At 34.0% G+C, this 24,457-nt stretch overlaps 1 protein-coding gene, 2 long non-coding RNA genes and 1 other non-coding gene across 4 annotated transcripts; 1 reads left to right on the top strand and 3 right to left on the bottom strand.

Annotated features, from left to right (window-relative positions):
* Positions 1–8,479: 8,479 nt before the first annotated feature.
* On the bottom strand, positions 8,480–12,487 carry LOC126721172 (uncharacterized). Its single transcript, XM_050424194.1, has 4 exons — positions 12,074–12,487; positions 10,991–11,096; positions 10,157–10,247; positions 8,480–9,764 (listed from the first exon to the last, which is right to left on the bottom strand). The coding sequence occupies exons 1-4, from the start codon at positions 12,359–12,361 to the stop codon at positions 8,840–8,842; spliced, it is 1,410 nt and encodes a 469-aa protein (XP_050280151.1). The 5' UTR covers positions 12,362–12,487; the 3' UTR covers positions 8,480–8,839.
* A 23-nt stretch (positions 12,488–12,510) lies between these two features.
* On the bottom strand, positions 12,511–12,582 carry TRNAQ-CUG (transfer RNA glutamine (anticodon CUG)). Its single transcript has one exon. It is a non-coding gene; the product is annotated as a tRNA-Gln (tRNA).
* Positions 12,583–13,933: 1,351 nt separating this feature from the next.
* LOC126721171 (uncharacterized) lies at positions 13,934–15,511 on the top strand. Its single transcript, XR_007653858.1, has 2 exons — positions 13,934–14,984; positions 15,089–15,511. It is a non-coding gene; the product is annotated as an uncharacterized LOC126721171 (long non-coding RNA).
* Positions 15,512–15,574: 63 nt separating this feature from the next.
* On the bottom strand, positions 15,575–17,928 carry LOC126721170 (uncharacterized). Its single transcript, XR_007653857.1, has 2 exons — positions 17,091–17,928; positions 15,575–15,783 (listed from the first exon to the last, which is right to left on the bottom strand). It is a non-coding gene; the product is annotated as an uncharacterized LOC126721170 (long non-coding RNA).
* Between the last annotated feature and the right edge of the window lie 6,529 nt (positions 17,929–24,457).

The raw sequence follows: 24,457 nt of genomic DNA, 5'->3' as shown, positions 1-24,457 counted from the left end.
ATAAATCAAAGCAAAAGGCTTACTACCCTCTTCCATGTGATATCCAGATGAAGCAATATTCAAAGTTAAAGCTTTAACAATATTAGGATCATCCAAAGCAAGAGTAAGATCAGGATAACAGTTAAAATAAACAGGACCATCATACAAAGAAGCAGTGATCATTCCAAGAATGCTATCTTTAAAAATCTTAAATCTAGCATCTCTTAAACACATGAGAACAGAAGCATTAATACCCTTTCGGGTAAGTGGTTTAATAGCAACTTGAACCATACCAATATGCAAATAACTGAATTTTTTAGCAGCAAGGAAGTCATTAATATTCTTTTTAGTAAACAAACAGCATTTTTCATGAATTCTCGAGATAAAGAAAATTTGTTCAACAGTTCTAGCTTTGTAAGCAGAATGAAAAACACTTTCAACAAAACTAGTTTTATAAATGGTTTTAGTATCAACTTTAGGAATAGTCCATTTACGAAAATCAGGGATCACCTCATTATCATCAATAGTGTGATCTTCTTCATTTACAATATCAGGAGGACAACTAGTCCTGGAGCTGATAGAGGAGTTGGATCTCCACAACTTATCCATACTATCCTAGGTTCAACACTCAGTTATCATGTTTTTCTCACAACCGTTGCATTTCGTAACACATACCCTAACCAACCTCATACCTCTCATGCCCTACACGCCCTCTCTTGGCTCAAACGGGCCTTACAGCTAGGTCCTAGGAATTCACTTTACGACTAGGGTGGCGCCAACGACGGTAAGAAGGGAACACAACAACGGAATATCAAGCGTTCGGGTAGACACGAACAAGAAGACAAAGAACACAACCACACTACCACCGGCCAGAAAAGAGTGGCTCTGGTCAACAGCTTGACCGTATTGAAGAAAAAATTGCTGAAAAATCTGTTCCTGCTAAAACTGAGAAACCTTTGATTGATTCACCCAGTCAAAGAGAGAAAGTTATGTTTCAAACTACTCAGTCCAAGACTCTTGAAATTGTTGAAAAAATGCTTTCTGATTTAAAAGTTAAAACTGAGGGTACTTCTACAAGTACTCCAACTGCTCAAGTTATTTCCAAAAAAGAAATTGTTTCTGAAGAAAATACAGATTCTGATACTGTGTCTTCTATTTCTACTGATGAACTTTATGAATGGAATATTGATGGTTTGTCTGAACTAGAAATCGTTAATAAAATGATTCACATGTCTATGGTTAGTATTGCTTATCAAAATAACCATGATCTTGATCAACCTGATATTATTAACTCGCTTGTTACTGGGTTTTCTGGTGCTCTTCGTGGATGGTGGGATTCATATATCACTGAAGAATCCAGAGAGTCTATTAAACATGCTGTTAATAAGAATGATGAATGTTTGCCTATTTTTGATGAAAGTATTGTTTGTAATGGTGTCAATACCTTGATCTATACTATTCTCAAACACTTTGTTGGTACTCCATCCAATATTTCATCTCATGATTATTTAAATGATTTGAGTTGTTCAACTATGTCTGAATACAGATGGTATCAAGATGTTTTTATTTCCAGAGTGATGCTCCGGAAAGACTGTCATAAGTATTATTGGAAAGAAAAGTTTATTGACGGTCTACCTCCTATCTTTGCTCATAAGGTAAAACAAGAATTAATAGCTAAAAATGATTCTATTAATTATAATAATTTAACCTATGAAGATATTTTCAGTACTATTAAAAAACTTAGTACCAATCGGTGTAATAATAAAAAATTGTTAAAACGCTAATTAAGGTACTGATATAACTTTGTTAAACCTAATTATTTCTATGCTAAGAAGAAACATGTTAACTGTGGAAAATCTGGATGCTTTAATAAAAATTGTAAAAGAAAACCTAGTAATTTAAAAAACAAATTCAATATTGATAATTCTTCTGATATTAAAATTGGTGGTAGAGGTTCTTGCTGCAATGTTATTAAAACCAATGTCCTCACCAAGAGTAAAGAGGATAAAACTTTAGAAAAATTTAATAATAAGAAATCTAAAGAACTGACTGTTTATGATTTACAACATGAAATTAATATTGTTAAACAAGAGATAAGCGAATTAAAACATGATTTTAAAGATATTAAAAGTGATGAAAATAACCTTAAACAAGGACTTGAGCATAAAGATGGAGATGAATCTTGTCAACAAGCTCTTCTTTCTAGTAAAAGTATTCCTGATGATGTCACTATTTCTCAACTTGCTCTTGTTAATAAAATAGTTCCTCCAAAATGGTTTACAAAAGTTAAAATTGTTGTTTCTCCTGATTATCATTTCACTGTTATTGCTATGATAGATTCAGGGGCGGATATGAACTGTATCCAAGAAGGACTGATTCCTTCAAAATACTTTGAAAAATCTACTGAAAGATTAGTTTCTGCTAATGGTTCTCAGATGCAAATAAAGTATGAATTGAATAATGCTCATGTATGCCATGCTAATGTCTGTTTCAAGATTCCATCTGTTCTTGTTAAGAATATGACTGATAAAGTGATTCTTGGTTTGCCTTTTATAAATGCTTTATATCCTTTTCTTGTTGAACATGATGGAATTACCACTGATCCTTTTGGACAAAAAGTAAAGTTCAAATTTGCTTCGAAGTTTGATATTGATACTAATACTGCTTCAAACATGATTCATGCTAAAATTAAACATCTTAAATTTCTCCAGCAAGAGGTAAGATACAAGAAAATTGCTGAACAAATTTCTGATAAATTGTTGCAATCCAAAATTGGTAATTTTCAAGAAATGTTGATTGATGATGTTTGCTTTGATGTTCCTAATGCTTTCTGGCATAGGAAGAAACATATTGTTAATTTGCCATATGTCAAAGATTTTGATGAGAAAAATATTCCCACTAAAGCTCGTCCTATCCAAATGAATGTTGAAACTGTTGAATTTTGCAAAAAAGAAATCAATGATTTGTTGCAGAAAAAATTGATTAGGAATAGCAAGTCCCCCTGGTCTTGTTCAGCTTTTTATGTCCAAAAAAATGCTGAGATTGAAAGAGGAACCCCAAGATTAGTCATTAACTACAAACCATTGAATAAGGTTTTAGAATGGATTCGGTATCCTATTCCCAATAAGAATGACCTTGTCCATAGGCTAAGTGGAGCTGTTGTGTTCTCCAAGTTTGACATGAAATCTGGGTTCTGGCAGATTCAGATTAGTGAGAATGATAGGTATAAAACTGCTTTTACCACTCCTTTTGGACATTATGAGTGGAATGTTATGCCATTTGGCCTTCAAAATGCTCCAAGCGAATTTCAAAATATCATGAATGACATTTTTAACTCTTTCAGTCACTTCACCATTGTTTATATTGATGATGTTCTTGTTTACTCTAGCTCCATTGACGAACACTGGAAACATTTGAATTCGTTTCTAGACACTATTAAAAGAAATGGTCTTGTTGTTTCAGCCAAGAAAATTAAACTATTCCAAACCAAAGTTCGTTTTCTTGGCTATGATATCTCTGAAGGACAAATTCGTCCTATAGATAGAGCTATCCAATTTGCTGATAAGTTTCCTGATGTTATAATTGACAAAACACAGCTTCAAAGATTTCTTGGGTCATTAAACTATGTTGCGGATTTTTACAAGGATATGAAGAAACAATGCAAACCTTTGTTTGATCGGTTAAAAAGTAATCCTCCTCTTTGGTTTGATGTTCATACTTCTCTTGTTAAACAAATCAAATCTCATGTTAAGACATTGCCTTGTCTTGGTATTCCTACTGTCGGTGCCTTCAAAATTGTTGAAACCGATGCCTCTGACGTTGGTTATGGTGGTATTCTAAAACAAAGAGTTTCTCCTGAGTCACCTGAACAAATTGTTCGTTTTTATTCTGGCATTTGGAATAATGCACAGTTAAATTATAGTACTATTAAAAAGGAAATTTTATCTATAGTACTATGTATTTCAAAATTTCAAAGTGATTTGTTAAACCAAAGGTTTCTGTTACGTATTGATTGCAAAAGTGCTAAATATGTTATTGAAAAAGATGTTGAAAATATTGCTTCAAAACATATTTTTGCCCGATGGCAAGCTATTTTGAGTGTTTTTGATTTTGATATTGAATATATTAAAGGATCTCAAAATGCTATCCCTGATTTCCTTACCCGTGAATTTCTGCAGTGTCCCAATGGCAAGTAGAAGGTCGAATGACAAGACACCTGCCACTACTAATCCAATTATTAAAAAAGAACCTGTTTCCTCTTTGGATATTGTTAACCGTTTTACTCCCCTAGGTACCATTCCCAAACCTAATTATTCTTCTGTTTTAGCTTCACAGTATGATCCTTATGCTTTAGCCACTGTTCACCAACCTATTAAAACTATTTACCCTAATGCTTCCAATACTTCCCAGTATGTTAGAAAACAATATATCCAAAACCTGTTCTCCGTAGAGCCAAATAGGGCCTCCATCACTAACCCTTTTCGACTTGCTACCAGTTATTTTCCTCCAAATTTTCACTGGATTCTAGAACACAGCCAAAAGACTGTCCAATATTATTCTGAAATGCTTCGACATGAGAATTCTATTGTTATCAAAGCCATAACTGATAAGGCTAATAATAATAGGATTATTTATCACAGTGCTTACATAAAAAATATTATTTCAGAAGAAATGTGGGGCTCCAACCCTGCCGCCACAAGAAGATTACCAAATTTCTCTATTCCCTATTCATATCATGATTATGTTACTGCCTGGTTCAGATTCATGCTCCACCAAAATGAAAATATGTCCCATTCATGGTTTATTAATTTTGATAAAGAATTTGATTCTGAACTCCCTCTCTGGTTCATCCGTTGGTGGACCCAGTTTGGTTTAATTGTTGAAATATTCCCTGTGCCATTGAAGGATTCTTTCCAAAATTTTACATTAAGATTCAGAACTGATGATCATGGAGCTAAGTTCACTCCCCTGCTTCATCTCACTAAAAAATACAAGGTTCCTTGGATTCTAAAATGGCAGTATGTTAAAGATGGTGATGTTCTCACTCGCTGTTGTTATGTTAAATGGTGGGATAAGTTTGCCCACACCCAATCCATCATTACCAATGTTGCCAGAGATTTCCCTTCCCCGAGTGCTTCCCCATTATGAATCACTACTCCTATGCAAAAAGCTGTAATTGACACACATGCTTCCTCATCCGCTAAAAGTGTTAAGCCACCTGCAAAGACTAAGAAGAAGAGTTCTCCTTTGGATGCAATCCACAAAGACCCTGATGCTTTATATGCCCTGCTCACTAAAATGATTAAAGAAGAAGCTGCAGATTCAGATGATGAGCGATCCTCTCAAGCCTCTGTTTCAAAAGACCCTTACTACCCTTACAATCAGGAGTGGTTTGGTCATGATGACGAAGATGCTGATGACTTAGCAAAAGATTGATTGGAAGCTTGATTCCCCTATTTGTCTGGCCTGCATAATGGCCAAAAATGTTGCAATGTTTACTTTCTGGTCAAAATCTACTATTGATTTCCACCACTAATGATAATGTTCTGAAAAGATGATTCTCCATGTTTCCCGTGACTTTTAGTCACACCAAGATTGCTTTCAGCAAAATTATTACTGTTAACTTTTACTTTTCACTGTTAACTTTCACTATTCACAAGTACTGTTTACTCAAAAATATTGCCTATTAAAGGGGGGTTGCCCCTTTAGGGTTTTTTAAGTCAAGTTTACTTCTGATTTCTCTTCCCTTAGAACTAGCCTTCTTAGAGAGAGAACTCACCCTACTTCTACTACTACTACCTTGTTCATCCTTGTTCACTACAAACTTTGTAATCCTACAAACCTTGTAACTAGGACTAGTTCAAGCTTTGTAATTGTTAACCTGTAACTGTTGAGATCTTGTATTCACTACTACTACTGTAAGTGTTTATCCTACTTTCAATAACAAGTATTTTCAGTTTTATGTTCATTATTACTCTTCTTGTTGCTACCGCCACCTTGGACGGATTACTGCCATACCGGACGGTTTTAAATTGCTTTCATTTACTTTGAACTATTGTTCTTATTTACTTTGAATTATTTTGATATATACTGCTTGGCTGGTTCTACCGCCTTATTATTGTTCTTACATTCAAGTTATTTATTTTCAAGCTATTTACTTTCAAGTTCTTTACATTATTTCCATTATTTCCATTTACAATATTACTGTGCTTCCGTCTCCTTCTCTTCAGCAGCGTGTCCCCTTCCCCCTTTATATAAATATATATATATATATATATATATATATAAGTTTGAGAAACTCATAACATAAATATGTAAATAAAAAAAAAGGCATATACCTAAATTAAAATTTTAAAATGACCATTATAATTTTAAATCAAGATTTCATAATAACATAGCTTTTATTATTATTATTATTATTTTTATTTATTAAGAATGTGAGTTTTGGAGGTAGGCAGACAAACAAAGAACTTTTTTTTTTTTTATAGGTTTTCTCATCTTTAAATTATCATATTATAACAAATTAGACACTAAAGAAGTTAGTAAAGTGGACCTATAGATGTAATTTTACAAATTCACAAACCTAGTATGATGATAAAAACCATTCAGATTACACAGGTTGTCATAAACCCACCAAGTTAGACTGAGTCTTGTGTAGAAACAATCCATTTAAACACCCAAACCGGTTTAGGTGTCGAGTTTATGGTCCGACCGGCTGATCTAGGTTTAATAACTATGCCTATAATTAACTTTAGCTTCTTTTATATATATATATATATATATATATATATATATATAACTTTAATACATAATACTGGTATTGGTAGTCATTTCAATTTGGCTATTGGAATGAAATGTGTATTTTCATAAACATGAAATCAAAATTTTGATAATTTAAAAAATTAGTTCACTCACAAATTTTAGTTTATATAACCATTGTTGATCCACACAAAGGTGGGCTGACAGCCCATAATATAAGTAGCCCATGGTCTAAATAATGGGCCTCACATTGAGCTTGAAAAATGAAAACTTAGGGTTGAGCCGTACGTATAAAAACAAGCAAGGAGCTTTATAGGTATTTCCTTCAAAATAAAAATTTTTATTTAAAAAAAAAAAAAAAAAACTCCTGATATTAGGTGGCAACTACCCAACTAAATGCAAAACCTCACAGAAATGCTCTTACTACATCCGGGAATGCATTCCTGTAGTAAATTATACAACTTGCTACAATAAGATGTAAAATTAGAACCCTACTGTAGCAAGTTTTATAATTTCTTTGCCTTTTTTTATTCCTTCTCTCTCCCAGTGTTGGTATGGCCGTGTGGGTTTTTATTTTGATAAAGTTGTTAGTTTTAATGGGATGGATTCTAAAATAAAGACCAGGATGTGGGATGTATTGTTTGAGTGAGAATGTAAATAGATAAAATAAATTTTTTTGCATTCTTGAATGGGAATGCTGAGCTAAACTCGAATTAGAATATTTAACTTTGAGCCATTCTCAAACTTAGTGGTTAAAAATTAGAAAATTATTAAGATTTAAGTGAATCTTATGTGGCTTGATTAATGTGTATAATTTTTTTAATAGTCTATTAATTTACGAAAAAAATGTTAAAGTAACAAACTTTTCAAAAATTGTTAATGTGGTAGGTGGTTATTGGTAAGTAAAAAAAATGATGTTAGGAGTGAATTCAAATAAGAATCAGTAAAAATTTGCCACATCAACAATTTGTAAAAATATTGTAAAATAATTTATACTTGTAGCATTACTCTTGATTTACAATAGAGTGTTATGTGACTTTTAGTGACAAGAAAACTCCAATGATAGTATTATACTATTATCAACTAAGTTGGACTATTGCTTTTCATTTTATTATAAGATCACCATTTTGGATATTAAACAATAGCTTGTGTTAATTTCCTGAACCTTATTATAATTATTGAACTTGGATTTTCATAATCTTGTTTTGTTGGCCTTTTTTGCCAAACAACATGATTTTTGGAAATATTTAAGAAAAAAACATAGGGTCAAACTTATTTAGTTATGCAGCATGTTTTTTGGAACTCAAGTTTAACAAATTTGAGTTCCAAGCATTATGGCAATTTGATCAAACATAATGCTTGAAACTTGAGTTTGCCAAACTTGAGTTTCACTTGGAACTTGAGTTCCAAAAATATACTACATAATTAAATAAGTTTGGTCAGATGCTATTTAGCAAATTTTTCTGTTTTGTTTCTCGTGTGAAGGCCGCAACTGCTGCTATTTATACTTCTAAGAAATCCGACATCCCTTATATATTGTGCTTTATATCCTCTCTTTTTTGGTAGGTCTTGCTTAAAGGCATTTCTATAAGTTGCATCTTCCTGAACAAATTCAAGAAATTTTATCTCATATTGGCTGTTAACGGTTGCAGCCATGGCAAGATGCAAACACCAGCAGATGAAATATTAGCTAAATGATCAATGCTTGTATAGAAATGGATAAGATGCCACAGACTGTTGATTATACTTAAAATTATTTCCAGTTTGATCTCATATATTTTCCCTGGTCAGCTAGAAGTCTAGAACCACATTAATTACAAAAAAACTCCCTATTTCAAAACCCTGCGTACAAGAAAAATGATTCAGAAATTTTTACCCTGCATTGCAGGGCTTCTGCAACAAACACCCTTCATAGGGAAAGAACACTTGAACTCAGCGTCTTCCCTCAAAACAAAGCATGCACTTGATTTTATATGGATTATGGACCGCTCTCGAGGAATGAACGTCACTATAGTTAAGATGGATAGTAACTTTGCCAATCAGCTATTTCTCTTTGATCATTCTCACTACAATTAAAATGGGTGGTGTCTATGTCAATCAGCTACTCCATAGTTCCCCCAACCGTGTTAACCTCTGCGACCACAGGCATGGATACATTGTCCACAACTCCATTTCCACTATTTTCCTTAACAAACTTCTTGCGACAATTTCGTGAAAGATGCCCTTTCTTGCCACAATTGTGGCAGACTAAGGGCTTTCCATCCATTTCTTGTTCCCGCCTATTCCATCGCATGTTTGGAGGCTTTAAATTGGGTCTAAATTTCCAGACTTGATTGCCTAACAGATTAGAAGAATCTCCTTGCTTGCCTTGGTTGCGAGTCTCTTCCTCAATCCTCAAATGATCCATCAACTTATAGAAAGGTAGATACTCCTCACGCATCACCTTGATGCAGAAGTCCTTCCAAGATGGGGGAAGTTTGGAAATGATGACACTGACATGAAAGTTCTCTTCAATCAACATTCCAGCTGCAACAATAGAGTCAGCAATGCTGTTGAATTCAAGAACTTGTTCAACTATAGGCCTTTCTTCAACCATCTGGAAATCAATATACATTTTAACTTGAGATCTCTTGGTTCCAAATTCTTCATAAAGATAAACTAACTCAAGTTCTTTCCACAGTTCTTTAGCAGTCCCAGCTCTCTTAGAGTATTTGTAAAAGAGAGGGTCAGATAGAGAGTTCAAGATGTTGCGACGACAAATGTAGTCATCTTTGACCCACTTTTGTTCAGCAAGTTTTGCTTGAGCAATTTCTTCAGCGGTTGCTTCTGGGCTTAGAGTAACATTGGGGCATGGGTCGGCAAGTACATATGAAATCTTTAATTGCATTAAGAAAGATTCCATCTGCCGTGCCCAGCAATGGTAATTCTTCCCATCAAAACGGTCAGTCTCAAAAGGAACTCCTTGGGGAGCAATATCACTCCCTGTATTAGATAGATCTTCAATTTGTTTTCCATCAAGTTGGGATCTACATTTTATTGATTAGATAATTCAATTAGTAAATACTACTACGGCATGGCATGCTTGAGTACACACACACACACACACATATATATATATACATATTTTAAATTGAGAAAGAGTCACATTCATCCGGAGGGTCTTGAACCTCCCTCCACCTTGCTCTTACAAGAGAGGGTGCTGTTTTAGCTAAAGCTATGCTCTAAGCACATATTATGCTATCTTTTGCTTAGAACAACATTATTTACAGTTTAATAACAGATTTGTGGACCTCAAATTCTAATTCATGAAACCATGCAGTTTCTCTACCTAATGGGAGAAATTTTTTGATGAGTTTTATGACAATCTATATTCAAAAGACCATGACATGAACCTACAACTCTAACAAGGTGCTCTCACCTTAACTTCAGTTCCATCTTAATAACAGCGTCCTCTATAGCAGGGACATTCTTTCTGAAGACTGACCATTGTTCAGGTGACAAACTAATTCCTGAAATACAACAGTACAGACAAAAGTTTGGAACATAAAAGCGCTGCATTACAAACAAAGCATTGAGAATAGAAAATGCAACCAATTGATAAAATGTTTAAATTAGAATCAACAAAAATTTGTGATCAAATTTATTTCTTAGATAAGTAGCAATCAAATTTGTACCTTATTAAAAAACTAAACACACATATATATCAATTATCAATGGGGACCAAGTGCCCAAAGATAATCAAAGGCATTGAGGCCGTGTGTGTGACCCTAGGGGGTAGAGAGAGAAAAATGGATAAGGTCAACCAATTAATCAAAGGATACCAAAACCTTGCACACTACCTCAGCAACATCACACAGGGACTAGCATTGAAAGCAGAACATAAACTGTACCGTTGTTTTCTATTGTAGCATAGCACATAAATGAAGAGCACTTTATAACATGAAAGAGTTGTTTCTTCAAGTGCTAAGAAGTAGTGCACATTGCTCTGGGTATAATTAAACAAAGTAGCTTAGAATATAGACTGTCATCAGTTAAACTTCTGTGTAAACATTCCATCTCATTTCCCATATAAAATATAATTTTATTTAATTGCGCAAGGAAGATATATTTTAATTCTCTCAACAGCAAGGAATAACAATAAATTCAAATGACGATTATATTACGGCGAACATATCAACAAGCAAAGACTACAAAGCAAACTGATTTATTAGAAGCAAAGAAGAACAGGTATAACAATATGTATATCTTTCACCTTTGGCAGCAGGAAGCTGCTTTCCATCCTTCTCATAGAATTCCCTGATTGATACCAAAGCTTTCCCTCTGAAATCTGAAATTACCACATTCCTCTTGTTTGATAGCTGGATCAAACCAACTGGCATTAACTAAAGAGCATTGACAATAAATTTAAAAAATAAAATAAATGAAAACTATGGTTCACAACAGGTTTGGATCTTCTCCAATTCCAAACATAATTGGAGATGTCCAGTAAAAATCCAATAGTCCAAAACATGAGTTATTTTAAGACACATTACACACTTGTATTTTTTCTTCCTCTTAAATTTGTTTTTGTTTTTATGTTTTTGTACATCTGGTGAGTGACCAATGACAAATTTGATGCTGGTGTCTGTGAACCAGGTTGAACTTGTTGAGGAGGTGGTGGGCAACAATGCATCCAAGCCCTGTCCTATATCATTATTATGACTATAATACACTAACACGCTAGCGTTTTTGAGCAAATGCATTTCAAAATTGCCAGAAGGAAAAGCAGTAGGGAGCTCAATACAATGATTATTATACATTTGAAATTGAATACACTATTTTTTTTGGGGGTAAAAAAACACCAATGGTGGTCTTAATCTAACATTTACAGAAACTCACAGCATTCAGTGCTGGAATCCTGATTTGAAAGGGTTGGTTTGGGGTCGTGTTGAGTGCCGCCAGTGAGTAGGGAATTCAAACTGTTAGATTCAGGAGTTAAGAAGTTTTCTAATTATATCTGAAATTGGAGAATGGAGATGATTCGAACTCATTTTACAACATAAAGATCACTCTAAACACCACATTACATTACATTACATAAGGCCCTCATCATATCTACTACTACAGATATCCATTAACTAGTTAATGCCTTAGCTTTAAGCTAACATGAAGTATTAACTTTGTAGGATAAATAAGATAAGTAACCTAGGGATTCCAAAAATGACTAACTTTGTTGTCAACCTAAAAGCAATACAATTAAAATCTTCTTCTTCTTTTTTTTTTTTAATATCAAAAACAGAAATTAGGGATTAAAAAAAAGAAAGCGAAATGATTATGAAGTAGTGAAATTAAGGACCTTGCAAATAACACGGTCGCCTGCTCCTCCTCCTCCATTAGAGTTAGGCCTGTGTTTGTTTTGGTCTTTATGATCATCATCATCATCGTGGTCGAGGTCGAGGTCGAGCAGGAAATTCTCAAGGACAGTCCGCACAAAGGCCTTGCGGAGGTCATTTTCGAAGAGGTCGATCCCAAGACGCTTGGAGGCCTGGAGTCGGAGCTTGAACTCAGTAATATGGTCGAGGTTGGAATTCCTCAGTATATCCACCACTGTTTTCTCGATCTTCTCTCTCTCTTCCTCATCCATCCTCCAACAAAAACTCCTTTACCTTTTTCTTCCTTCAACTAAACTATGCCTCACCCTCACCCTCACCCTATCATCCATCTTTTTCTTTTTAATTTAAGCCTTCGCTCTTTCTCTCTTCGCCGGCGCAACAATTAAAAAAAAAAAAAAAAAGGTTCCACCGAGATTTGAACTCGGGTTACTGGATTCAGAGTCCAATGTCCTGACCACTAGACCATGGAACCTCTTCTTGGAATACCAGGCGCCAACTTTTTCCATTTATTTGTTTCTTTTGTTTTTTTTTCCCTTTTTCACATTCATAAATAAATTTTTTATTTAGAATTAAAGGTTTATGTGGATGATGATTTGTCTTTTTTAATTATTATTTTATGCTGATGTGGGCATTTTTTAAATGCCAAATAATTTTTTTTATTATTTTAATGATCACGTCAGTATTTAATGTGCCAACAGTGCACTTTATTTGCCATATAAAATATTTCCATTAAGTGAGTAACGGTAGGGACCAAAATAAAACGCTTTTTACATTTAGAGACTAAAAGCAGTAAAATAAAAAAGTAGTGACCAAAATAGAAATAAGGTGAAAATGTAGAGACCAAAAATGTATTTACGTCTTTTACTTTTTATGTGTTTATATTTAGAATGTCCTAGAGCTCGTTTGGTCATCGATTTTAAACACTAGTGTTCAGTGTTTACTAGTGTTCAAAAAAAAAAAAAAAAAAAAAACACATGTTTGGCAACATATCTATGTTTAGCGTTGTTTGAAAAATGTTGTTGAAAATATGGTTTTTAAATGATACCTTTTGAAATCACTTGGGACCTATTTTTAAACAACAAATAACGCTTCCAATTGCCATAAATACTTTCAAATCATGTGGGTCCCACCTGATGTGACAAACCTTCTCTCTCTTCTCTTTTTCTCATCAGACCTGCCTCTGCCCTCATCTTCAACACATCGAATCCGCAAAGCATTAACACCGATCAGCAACTCTCACCCATCAGCAACAAAGCATTAAACTTTCACCCATCAGTACCTCTCACTGACCCATCTCACATAACTCACCCAATGCCATAACTCACACCAACCGCGCCATAACTCTCCTCACCGACCCATCTCACAAAAATCAACTAAGCTCTCTCCTTCACAATGGATCAAATCTCAAAAGTCATCTTAAACCCATCAGTGCCATAACTCACTGACCCATCAGCGGCTTCTTGTAGAAGCTTTCTCCCTTACAACGCATCAGCAAAAGAAGTCAAACCCATTTATATCCTTGTTTAGAAATCAGATTCTTCACCCAACTGCCCCTAATAAAGATCCCCAACCATCACCGACCCAATCGAAGACCCTTGTCTTGTACGGATTTCACTCCACCCACAGCTACTCTACTTTGAGCTTCTGCCACACAATCGCCTAGGGCTTAGTCAGGTAAGATTTTTAAAATTTTCCCAAATTTTCTGGCAGCTTTCTTTCACATCTAAATCTACCTCATCTTAAATCACATTAACCCACGTTAGTTGCTTATTTAGTCTCACTTCTTCATTCAAATGGAATTAGAAACTACATTCTCATCCTCTTCCACCTCAGTAGTGCTATATAGAACATCAATACCCTTGAGTGCTTCCTCCCTTGACCGTATTCCCTTACTGGTAGGTCTGCATCTATGTAATGAAACTGTGATTTTACCGTATTCCCTTCAGTTCCTTATATATGTGATTTTAATTTGTCGTCATTTTTTTGCTTGTTCTGTTATAATTTTGTAGCTAGTTCATCATTTTGTACCTAGTTTTGATATATTTTGTCTTCATTTTGTGGCTACTGTGTTGTTGTGTTTAAATCCTTTTGCTCTATATGTGTAACTATAAACCTATTGAGTAATCAGTAATCTATGCTTTGGATATTCTTTCATGAAGCTATTTTTGGTGTATGATGTCCACTTCGATTTGTTCAGTGTATTGTGAGAAAAACATGATTATGATTAGTTTGCTTGCTATACAACAATTATAACAGATCAATCTATGGTTGTGATATCTTATGTACTTACTATACTTGTTTTTCATTTTCTTGGACTGTTGTTATTGCCTTTAACTCTTGAAAATCAACCTCTGCCTTTAACTCCGTTATGGTGTTTTCATCCTTTTGTCCTTATAATTTTATAAAGCACATGCTAATTGTCTAACTTGGATTCACTCTTATATGCCTGCTGCTTGGTAGTTTAGTGAGTAGGAAGTTCATGTTTAATTATCTGTATCATAAAATTTCAAATGACGAGTACATATGAGTATAACAAAATTTGTTTAGATGGCAAATGCCACAAATGATGCTGAGAATGGAAAGTTGTGGCCTTTCTAAGTGGAGAAGCATTTCATAGATGTATTGGTAGAGGAGGAACTTAGGGGGAATATGCCATATGGCCAGTTTAAGACAGGACTTTAGACATCCATTGTGCGTGAGTTTAACTTATGCGCAAATAAAAATTACAACAAAGAACAACTTAGGCAAAAATATCAAAGATCAAAAGTTTGACACCAAGTCTTCTCCCAGCTTCTCAGACGTATAGGAATGGGATGGGACCCCATTGCAAAAAAGGTTGTAGGAAGTGATGATGCATGGACTAGTGCAATTGCGGTAAGTGCTGAACATAATCTGAACATAATTAATTACCAAAGTCATTTGTATTGGTTTTTATATAAATAAATCATTTAAACCCATATATATATGATTGTTAATAGGCCAACCATCAATGCAAGGAGTTCCGCAAAAAGGGGTTGTAACACTACGAATTGTTGGGTAGGCTTTTCAATGCGAACACAGCCGTGGGCCTCCTACAGATATCATCTATCCAACTAGCTCCAAACAATTCCGAAGAGCGAGAGCTGGATGCAGCCTTCCTATCATCGAGGGTACATGTCAATGTTGACGTCGATAGTGTGGAAGACGTGGAGGAGCTGCCCACACCAGGTGAAGGGCAAAGCCGGAGGCGACCTGAAACGCGGGCAGCCGTGTCACGCCCCAAACCCCTAAGGGTCCAAAGCATGAGGAAGATGTCTTAAAGTACCTGTAAATTTTTTTATTCTTTTCCCTTTTTGACAATCCAATCCACAAAAATTATATCAAGTATTAACATCAAGAATTATCATAATAATTCTATTGAATATACTCTTAAAGTAAGTCAGAGCTCTAAACATTAATTACAATGACCATTGGCCACAAAATAATAGAGGTCTGAATAAATAATTACATATCAACAACTTGTCCCATCAGTGGGAATAAAGTCACAACTACTATAATATACAAAAGAATGAGTCAAGCCTGTTTTCAGATGTACAACATCTAATATCTCCATTTCAAAAGTTTAGCCTCCATTAGTAGTTAGTCTAACTACTGTTAACCACCAAAAAGCTGTCTCAAAAGATTGTTGCCTACTCTGAAAAGTTTATAAAATAATGGGATGAGACAGAGCCCAATAAGTAGCATATTTAATGGGAGTGGGGGAAATGCAAGTTTCATCTTCAAAATAATAATATGACAAGAATGATTAAATAATGAAACACAAAGTTTCTCAAAGTAAATACCTTGAAACTATACATTATAATCCGTGACCATCAACAATATAATTTCCAAAGCCATAATATCTAACATAAGATAAATTATCACAAATCTACCATACTACCACATAGACCGATTAGGGGATCCACCCATTCACAACTGGCATGATATTGTCCTCTCTAGTATGCAAACTCTTGGCCCCATGGACAGCAGCCTCACCCATACTCTCAAGGTTTTTCTCTCTCCCCATGGGTAGCAGAGAGAGCACATCAAATAGGACCTCTCTTGCATGTGGTCTCTTGGTCCCATGGGCAGCAGCCTCACCCACACACAATCAAGGAACCTCTTCCCCCCATGGACAGCGGGGAAGAACGCGTCATCCAAAGTAAAAGGGCATTGACCTGAATTTGATTCCGTTGTTACAAAGACTACTGAAACCAAATCAGGTAATCACCGGGAAATCACATGGCATGGTGTAAAAACAACTCACAGGTTACATTACTTTGAAACACATAGTTCATATCTAGGTAGTTTTAGAAAAACCTTAAATAATCTAACTTCTACAAAGTTTGTAAGGTTTTCAACTTCATTCTTGTCAAATGATTTTCTAACAATTTCTCACATAACAAGACAAGATAAACATCTTTAAATTTTCTAATATACCATAAAATCCAAGATTTCCTTATCAAAGATTAAATAAAAGATGCTCATTTTTCCATTTCAACAATTCATGCATTTCCCCAAATGCAATACCAAATATAATGCATTTTCATATATAATCATATATATATATATATATATATATATTAAGGTTACGACACAACAATTTTTAGGAAAATATAATTTCCATAGGTAGTTTCCAAAAGTGTGTCTAACCCAAAAACATCATTTATGCGACATGTTTATTTTTCAAAAATCCAAGATTTCCTTATCAAAGATTAAATAAAAGATGCTCATTTTTCCATTTCAACAATTCATGCATTTCCCCAAATGCAATACCAAATATGATGCATTTTCATATATAATCATATATATATATATATATATATATATATTAAGGTTACGACACAACAATTTTTAGGAAAATATAATTTCCATAGGTAGTTTCCAAAAGTGTGTCTAACCCAAAAACATCATTTATGCGACATGTTTATTTTTCAAAAATCCCATTAAAAAACTACTTACCTCGCAACTGCAAAATCCTAATTCTCCAAGCTCTAAGGAGATTAGCTGGAACCTAAACAATATCAAGTAAACCTATCACAATAAGTATAGAGCTTGAAATTGCATCTAGCCACAATTTAGGAATTGCCAAATAATCACTTAATTAGGCAAGCCTAGTATTTAACCTCATCAATAATAATATATTCCACTTCTATAGTTTCTCAACAAATTGATTCACAAGGCATAATTCCAATTTATAAAGTTAACCCATTTAATATCATCTCCAACATTATGACTAGCTTCCATAAAATTTATACTACATCATTAAGAGACTCATGAAAGCAAAATCAAAATATCCTCCAAGACAAGAAATTTAGAACTTTAACTAACTCCAAATAAACCCAATGGCAATGGAAAAATTAAATTCACCAACCATCACAAGTTATAACTTAAAACCCCTAAATTTTTCCACAATACATAAACCTTAAGTAGTCATCAATAGTACAAAATATATACCCACTTATCAAATAATTCCACCAATACAAAACCTATACATAAAAACACATAAATATCACTTCTAATGCTCATAAATCACATGAGTATCATTATTAAAGCTTAGATAAAAATAACCTCAAGCAAAAGTGCAAAACCCACCAAAAAGATGAGAAATTTTTTATCTCAAAAAAAAAGATGTGGAGGTGTTTATGGGTTTCCAAGAATTTTCCGGTGATCTTGCCAGAAATATGATGGTGGAAATGGTGATGGTGGTGGTGTGGAAGTGCCGGTGGAGAGGATGAGAGTAGAGAGTGTTCTACTGAAAATGAAAAAGAAGAAAAAGAAAGAAAAGAGAAGTGAGGGAGTGAGCTGGCCAAAGGAATGAAAAGATAGAGTGATTGTGAGGTGGATAGTGGGGTTAGGTGGGGCTTGGCACGTGGGAACCCAAAAATATCTGATCTTGACTTAAAAAAAAAAAAAAAAAAACTGAGGGGACGTAACAAGCTGAACCAGCTCATTCAAGCAGAAAAAAGAAGAAATGAGGCACCCTTAAAATCATGATTGAGGCTATTTTGGGGTTCATTGAGATGAGGAACCGAAGGTTGAATAGGTTCACCGACAGTACGCCCCAATCAAGAGAGTCTTTTGTGGGGGGTGACCAATTGTCAATTACGCAAGCAGCAACACTACTTAATGAGCACACAGATGTGGATCATTTCACATACTGCAAGGTCGTAACGGAGTTTCATAATCCCCAAAGTAGAGCCTCTTTCTTTGCCATGATGGTAGATAGATGAAGGGCTTGGATTGAGTTTGTTGGTGATGGACTATAGTAGTGGTGGGGGTGATTGATGGTGTGGTTCGTTTTGATAGCCATGACATGGGTTTTTGTTATTGAACATATTAGTCCTATTTTGATTTCATTTCCATGGTCAAACTGTGTATTATTTTAATGCTTTGGACAAATATTTGCATGTTGTCTTCTTTTATTATTCTAATGCTTTGGACTAGTGCTATTTATCTATCACATATATTTTTCTATTGCCTTCTTTACTCCCTGTTTGATCACATATGTTTTATTGTTGTGTTCTTTACTCCTTGTTTGGTACACACATATTATATATATGTGTGTGTGTGTGTGTGTGTGTATATACACACACATTTATATTGATACATTCAATAACATATATACATACGGCAATATATATAGATCCATCCACATATATGTGTGTATATATATATATATATATATAGGTATATATGTGGATGGATCTATATATATTGCCATATGTATGTATGTTATTAAATGTATCTATACAAATGTGTGTGTATGTGTGTATATATATATACACATACATACAGTACTATATATATATATATATATATATATATATGTCCTTATGCAGTAATATATACACATTTATATAATTACATTCATTAATATATATACATATAGCAATATATATATACACAAATCCATCCATATATATGTATATAGATATACTGATATATATATATATATATATATAAGTACACACACACACACACACACACATATATATATATATATATATATGTACCTGTCGGCTGCCCATAGGTGTGATTCAGCCATGGCCGACTCCGATTCAAATCACAATGATAGTGATGTCAAGCTTGAGATTGCCACAACCTACATTCAACTTTGTATAGAGTATGTTCAAAAGTACTACATGGAATGTCCTATGTGCACTAGTATCTTGAGTGGTAAGCCGTACGTGAAAGAAGTACTAGAAGGAAATCCCAAAGTTTGTTATGACATTTTTCACATGGACGTTCACATTTTCAAGCACTTGTGTAATGAGTTGAAGAGTTACACCTACTAGAGGAGGATACTGGCATTGTGTCAATGGAGGAGTTAGTTGGGACATTGTTATATATCAATAGACACAATACTAACTTTCAGCTAAACTGCAACCACTTTCAACATTCTCTTGAGACCATTCAAAGGCAGTTCCGGCGTGCATTACGGGCTGTCCATGCACTGGGATGTCTCACCATTCAGCTTGACACTGATGTAGCCAAGCTTCCTCATTCACTCTATGGAAATAACAAATATTATTCATGGTTTGAGGTATGAGATTATTCTAATATTTTATTATTAATTCAATAATTGTTTAAATTGGTCAATTTGTTCACATTACCCAATAAAATGTTGGTATAATGCTATAAATATAGATGACAATATTTTCTTTAGAAATATGAATTCAATATCTTCTTCATTTTATTCATTCTAATTTATGATATATTTCTTCTACAATAGGCAGTTTCTAATACGCTCTACAATACTTTATGCTCAGAGCTAATGAAAAATGCTTTTATTGTTTTGATTCCTATACATAATGAACATTACTATTTCGTTAACAGAAATGTGTGGGGGCCATTGATGGGACACATATCAGTGCTTCTGTGCTATCCAATAGGACCATTGCATTCAGAGATAGAAGGAGTGACATCACTCAAAACGTGATGTGTGCATGCAATTTTTACATGCAGTTTACGTATGTGCGTGCTAGATGGGAAGGGAGTGCGAACGATTTAAAAGTTATGTAGGACACAATTGAACATACCAAGTATGAGTTCCCTTGGCCACCTAGAGGTAATTTATTAATCTCTTTCATAATGGTTTAAGACTTGGGAGCATCACTTGAAATATATTCAATAAGAAATTCCTCTATTCCTCTAGTTACTTCAATTTGACACAAAAAAAGAAAAGAAAAAAAAAAAAACCCTTATTTGTTTAGTTTATGAAGATTTGAATGTGTAATATTATTAATTTGTTATTACTGCTTAATTCATTGTTGTAATTAAATGTTTGAATGTGTAATTCCATATGGGCTAATCCAACTCTTTATGCTTAGCTGTCTAAGTAGATGTTTCTATGGGAAGGGATGTGCATTTTTAACCGCCAGTCAGTGCATTGTTGTGTGTTGAAAATTTGGTTTCAAGTATGTCGTTTAAGTGTATTCAGACTAGCTCTGCTGTTTGCTATGTTGTTGGAGTCCCGTAGTTTAGGGTGTATGAACATTCAAGTTGCTTTGTGGTTGGGCATTTAAGCTAAATAAGCAACCACATGTTGTTGTTTGAGTCTGTCGTTTAGGATGCATGAACATTCAAATCGCATAGTGGTTGGGCACCAATTAGTATAACAAAAAGCAACCATTTGCTTTCTAGTTAATAAAGTTGTGTGTGCTTATTATCTCACTTTCATTACTTTTAATGTTGTTACTTATTACTAAGATGTGGGCTTGACCTTGGTAGAAACTATATGAACTTTTATGCCTACCCTTTACACATCACACATTGTGTTAAGGTTGGACATTTTTGCATTTTTTTCAATTTTCTACTTTGCTTTTGGCAAGTAGGTAGAACCTGATACTCGAGGTGTACATGGCTTCTTACGTAATCTTACCTTAATTTATGAAGGAAAATATTAAACTACTATATTTTACTATTTTATTTTAGTATAAAGATTTAGAAACTAACTTGTGAATGAATGAAATTGATATTTCTATTGTTTTTTATATTTCAAAGAGGAAACATTAGTTTATTGGTTTATAAGAATTTTGTAGTGAAATTTGTAATAATTGTAGCATATTTTATTTCCAAACCCAAGCTTAGTTTGTATGACTTTATTTAGTAACTTTACCTTATGTTAATGAAGAGAATAAGAAAAGTGCCTAACTAATGGTGAGTTGAATGATAAGCAAATGCATCGTTGGACAGACCTAATCTCAACTTTATATTGCTTCTTTGAAGTACCCACTGACTTTTCTTATTTACTACTATATATTTATTAATTGAGAGATGAACATGGAAAAAGTGGGAGCCATACGTCTCTAGGTGAGATCAAAGATTTAAAAGTATAATTTTGTTATTATTTATTTAAAAAGAAGTCATTAGTTATCTGTAAGTGAGTTTAGGATTGTAATCTGTTAGGATTTATCTTACAAGTACGTGGTGTTATCTTCTCTTTCACTAAACAAAACAAAATTGATTTTGCTGGCCATTGATTGCAACTTTATTTTTGGTCCCAATGCAATTATTTTCTGCCACTTTGTAATGATATAGTCAAAGTTTTTTAGTGCAGGTTTGTGTCACTATGCATTATTGATAAATTTCCCATACCAATCAAATATGCCATTTATAAAGTAAAATTGAGAAAGTAATTTACGTAAGAATCAGTGTTAATGTTATTAATGTTCTTACTTGTGTCTTTGTAACATTAATTGCCAATGGTTATATCACTCTGATTGCAGGATCGTACTATCTCGTTGATTTGGGGTATGCAATAGGTACTGCATTCCTCCTCCCTCACAAATCTGTATGATACCATGTCCAGGAGTATCGAGGTGCAAATAGGTAGGTTACAACCCCACAGGAGTTGTTCAATTATAGGAATTTGTCATTACGAATGGTGATTGAACAATGCTTTTGCATGTTAAAGGCGAGGTTTCCAATGAATGAAATGCACTCCTTCTCACAGTCTAGACAACAACTGATTGTGATCGCTTGCTGTGCATTGCACAACTTTATACGCATGTATAACCGGGAGGATGAAATGTTTCATGTGTGAGAAGAATCAGATGTGCATAGCAATGATGCAAGCATAGCAGGAGATGCACAAGTAGGCAGTGGGGGCAATGAAGAAGCTTTTAATCCTTGGATACAATGAGTCATGACTGAGTATCGTGATGCAATAACTACTGCTATGTTGGCAGATTATACAACCAACTGTGGTTGAGGTTTTTGGGAGGATGTATTTGTGGATAACACGATCCTGTAAATTTGCAAATAATTGCACTTCTATTTCGTAGTACTGGCAGGTGGCATACTTTGTGAGAGTGTCATACTTTGTAAGATGTGGGTCCAACTATTTGATTGTTTTGTGTTATAGAAGTTAAAACTAAAAAGATGAGACAAATCATTTGTAAAAGTATGACAAACTCCTTATGAGTAACACTGAAACCATCATTTTGATAAGTGAAAGGGTTATCTTTGAATTTGTATTTCTTTGTTTGCATGTGTGGGCCACAATTAAATCATTATAGATCTATAACCATTGACCATATGAGTACCAACTATGAGGACATAATAATCTTGTTATAGTTGACCATTGCTGCAGGCAAGGAAACAATTTTATAAATTCAAATTGTTGAAATCATACCATGCTTTCTACTATGTTGAGAATAGATTCGTGTGCATATTTGATTAAGAAGCACGCTGTTGTCCAATAGTTAATGAAAATCTTCTTGGCTGATTTTTTTCTTATTGATCCCAACTTAATTGATCAATGGATTAATTATTATTAATGGTATCAGATCTTTTTTTTGTTAAATAATTAATAAATTATTCACCATAATGGGTTTCAATAAAGTCAGTTGTTAATGTTTTGCTTTTTTTTTTTTGTTAAACAAAGAACCTACTGGCCGTTAGCATTATTACAAAATACTTTCCAATTACGTCTTGAAATGGTAAATGAGTATAACAAAATAAATTGGAATGCTATCCTTATTATTATTATATTTATGGGGTATTTGATCATCTAATCCCTCCTACCTATTAGCATAATTACAAAATACTTTATAATTACGTCTTGAAATGGTCATACAATAATGTGAACTATCATTTTGAACTAAAATTCCTTAATAAATAAAAAAAGAGTTCAACAAAGAGAAAGACCTATTGTATGTATAGTGTAAAAGCTTATCCCATAACAATAGGCAAGATAGTAATGCAAAAATAAGTGAAAATTCTACAGTTCATCCCCATAGACTTTTACTGCCATGGATGCACTTCATCCCCATACATATACCTAACACTAGCAAAATACAAGAGTCAAGATTGTCGAAAAATATTACACAACGCATTTGTAAAATAGTCTTATATTTCCATGTCAGCATCATGAGGAGTCCCTAGTACATAATAAATTAATATGGTTACACACCAAAAACAAAGTGGCCATTATAACAGTTTCGTTTACACCGTTATCATAGTGAGAAGTAGTGCAAGAGCAATGTATAGCAGGCACCATCCAATGAACCATCTTAACAATGGGTTGGACATTGTCATGCATGAACCTCAATTCCTCTCGCAATACACACAACTCTACTTGTAGTTGCTAGAAATCCTTTGCATATGACAATGGCGTCTTCAAACGAATACACCATTGAAAAAACCCACATTCATCCGTTGGGCAACATTGGAAAAGTCTGTATTGGTTCTCATTTCCCTAATCCGAAATCCTCAGGCTTGCTCTCAAGCCACACAAACAGTTCAAATTTCAGAATCGAAGCCTATCGTCAATATCAGTACACATTGCTTTTGACATCTACAAAAAGAAGCCACTAATATCTCAACAATCATATCTAAGGCACAATCACATAGAAGGCAAGAATGTTTACAATCTTATATAGTGGTAACCAATAAAAATAGGACTACAACCTCCTTAAACAGTTTACTGGTGTTCACGAAGCTTCATTACTTCTTCCAAGGGCACATTGCCAAGTGAAGTAAATCATTACTTCATGTTACCAAAAAAATAAAAGGAATTCAAGTCTTGCCAATGAAAACTGAGTACATATTCAGACATCTATGATATTCACCAGCACATGAGCAGACGACATTTTTACTAAGCTTAAGAGGGAAAAAAAATAACACCATTCTTCAATTGCATAGAAGCAGCATCGAGAGTATTTGCTATTGAAGATGGTTGGTCAAAATTCAAAATGCCAAGTCATTCAAGAGGTATTATCTTCACCATTTAGATACAATCTAACTTCAACATAAAAGTGACAAGCAACAGACAAAATTTTGTGATGAAGACATTACAGCTATTGTAGTTTGGATCAGTGATA

The sequence above is a fragment of the Quercus robur genome, chromosome 4 (assembly GCF_932294415.1).
Source record: "Quercus robur chromosome 4, dhQueRobu3.1, whole genome shotgun sequence".
Lineage (NCBI taxonomy): Eukaryota > Viridiplantae > Streptophyta > Magnoliopsida > Fagales > Fagaceae > Quercus > Quercus robur.
Note: the sequence above shows the minus strand (reverse complement) of the source record. Positions and strands in the feature narration are given on the sequence as shown.

Bases quoted from the DNA above. Each gene is read 5' to 3' on its own strand.
- LOC126721172 (XM_050424194.1), bottom strand. From the start codon at position 12,361: ATGGATGAGGAAGAGAGAGAGAAGATCGAGAAAACAGTGGTGGATATA. The intron at 10,248-10,990 runs GTGAAAGATATA...GTTGTATTTCAG, and splicing joins GCAGCTTCCTGCTGCCAAAG to GAATTAGTTTGTCACCTGAA. The intron at 9,765-10,156 runs GTGAGAGCACCT...AATAAAATGTAG, and splicing joins AAGATGGAACTGAAGTTAAG to ATCCCAACTTGATGGAAAAC.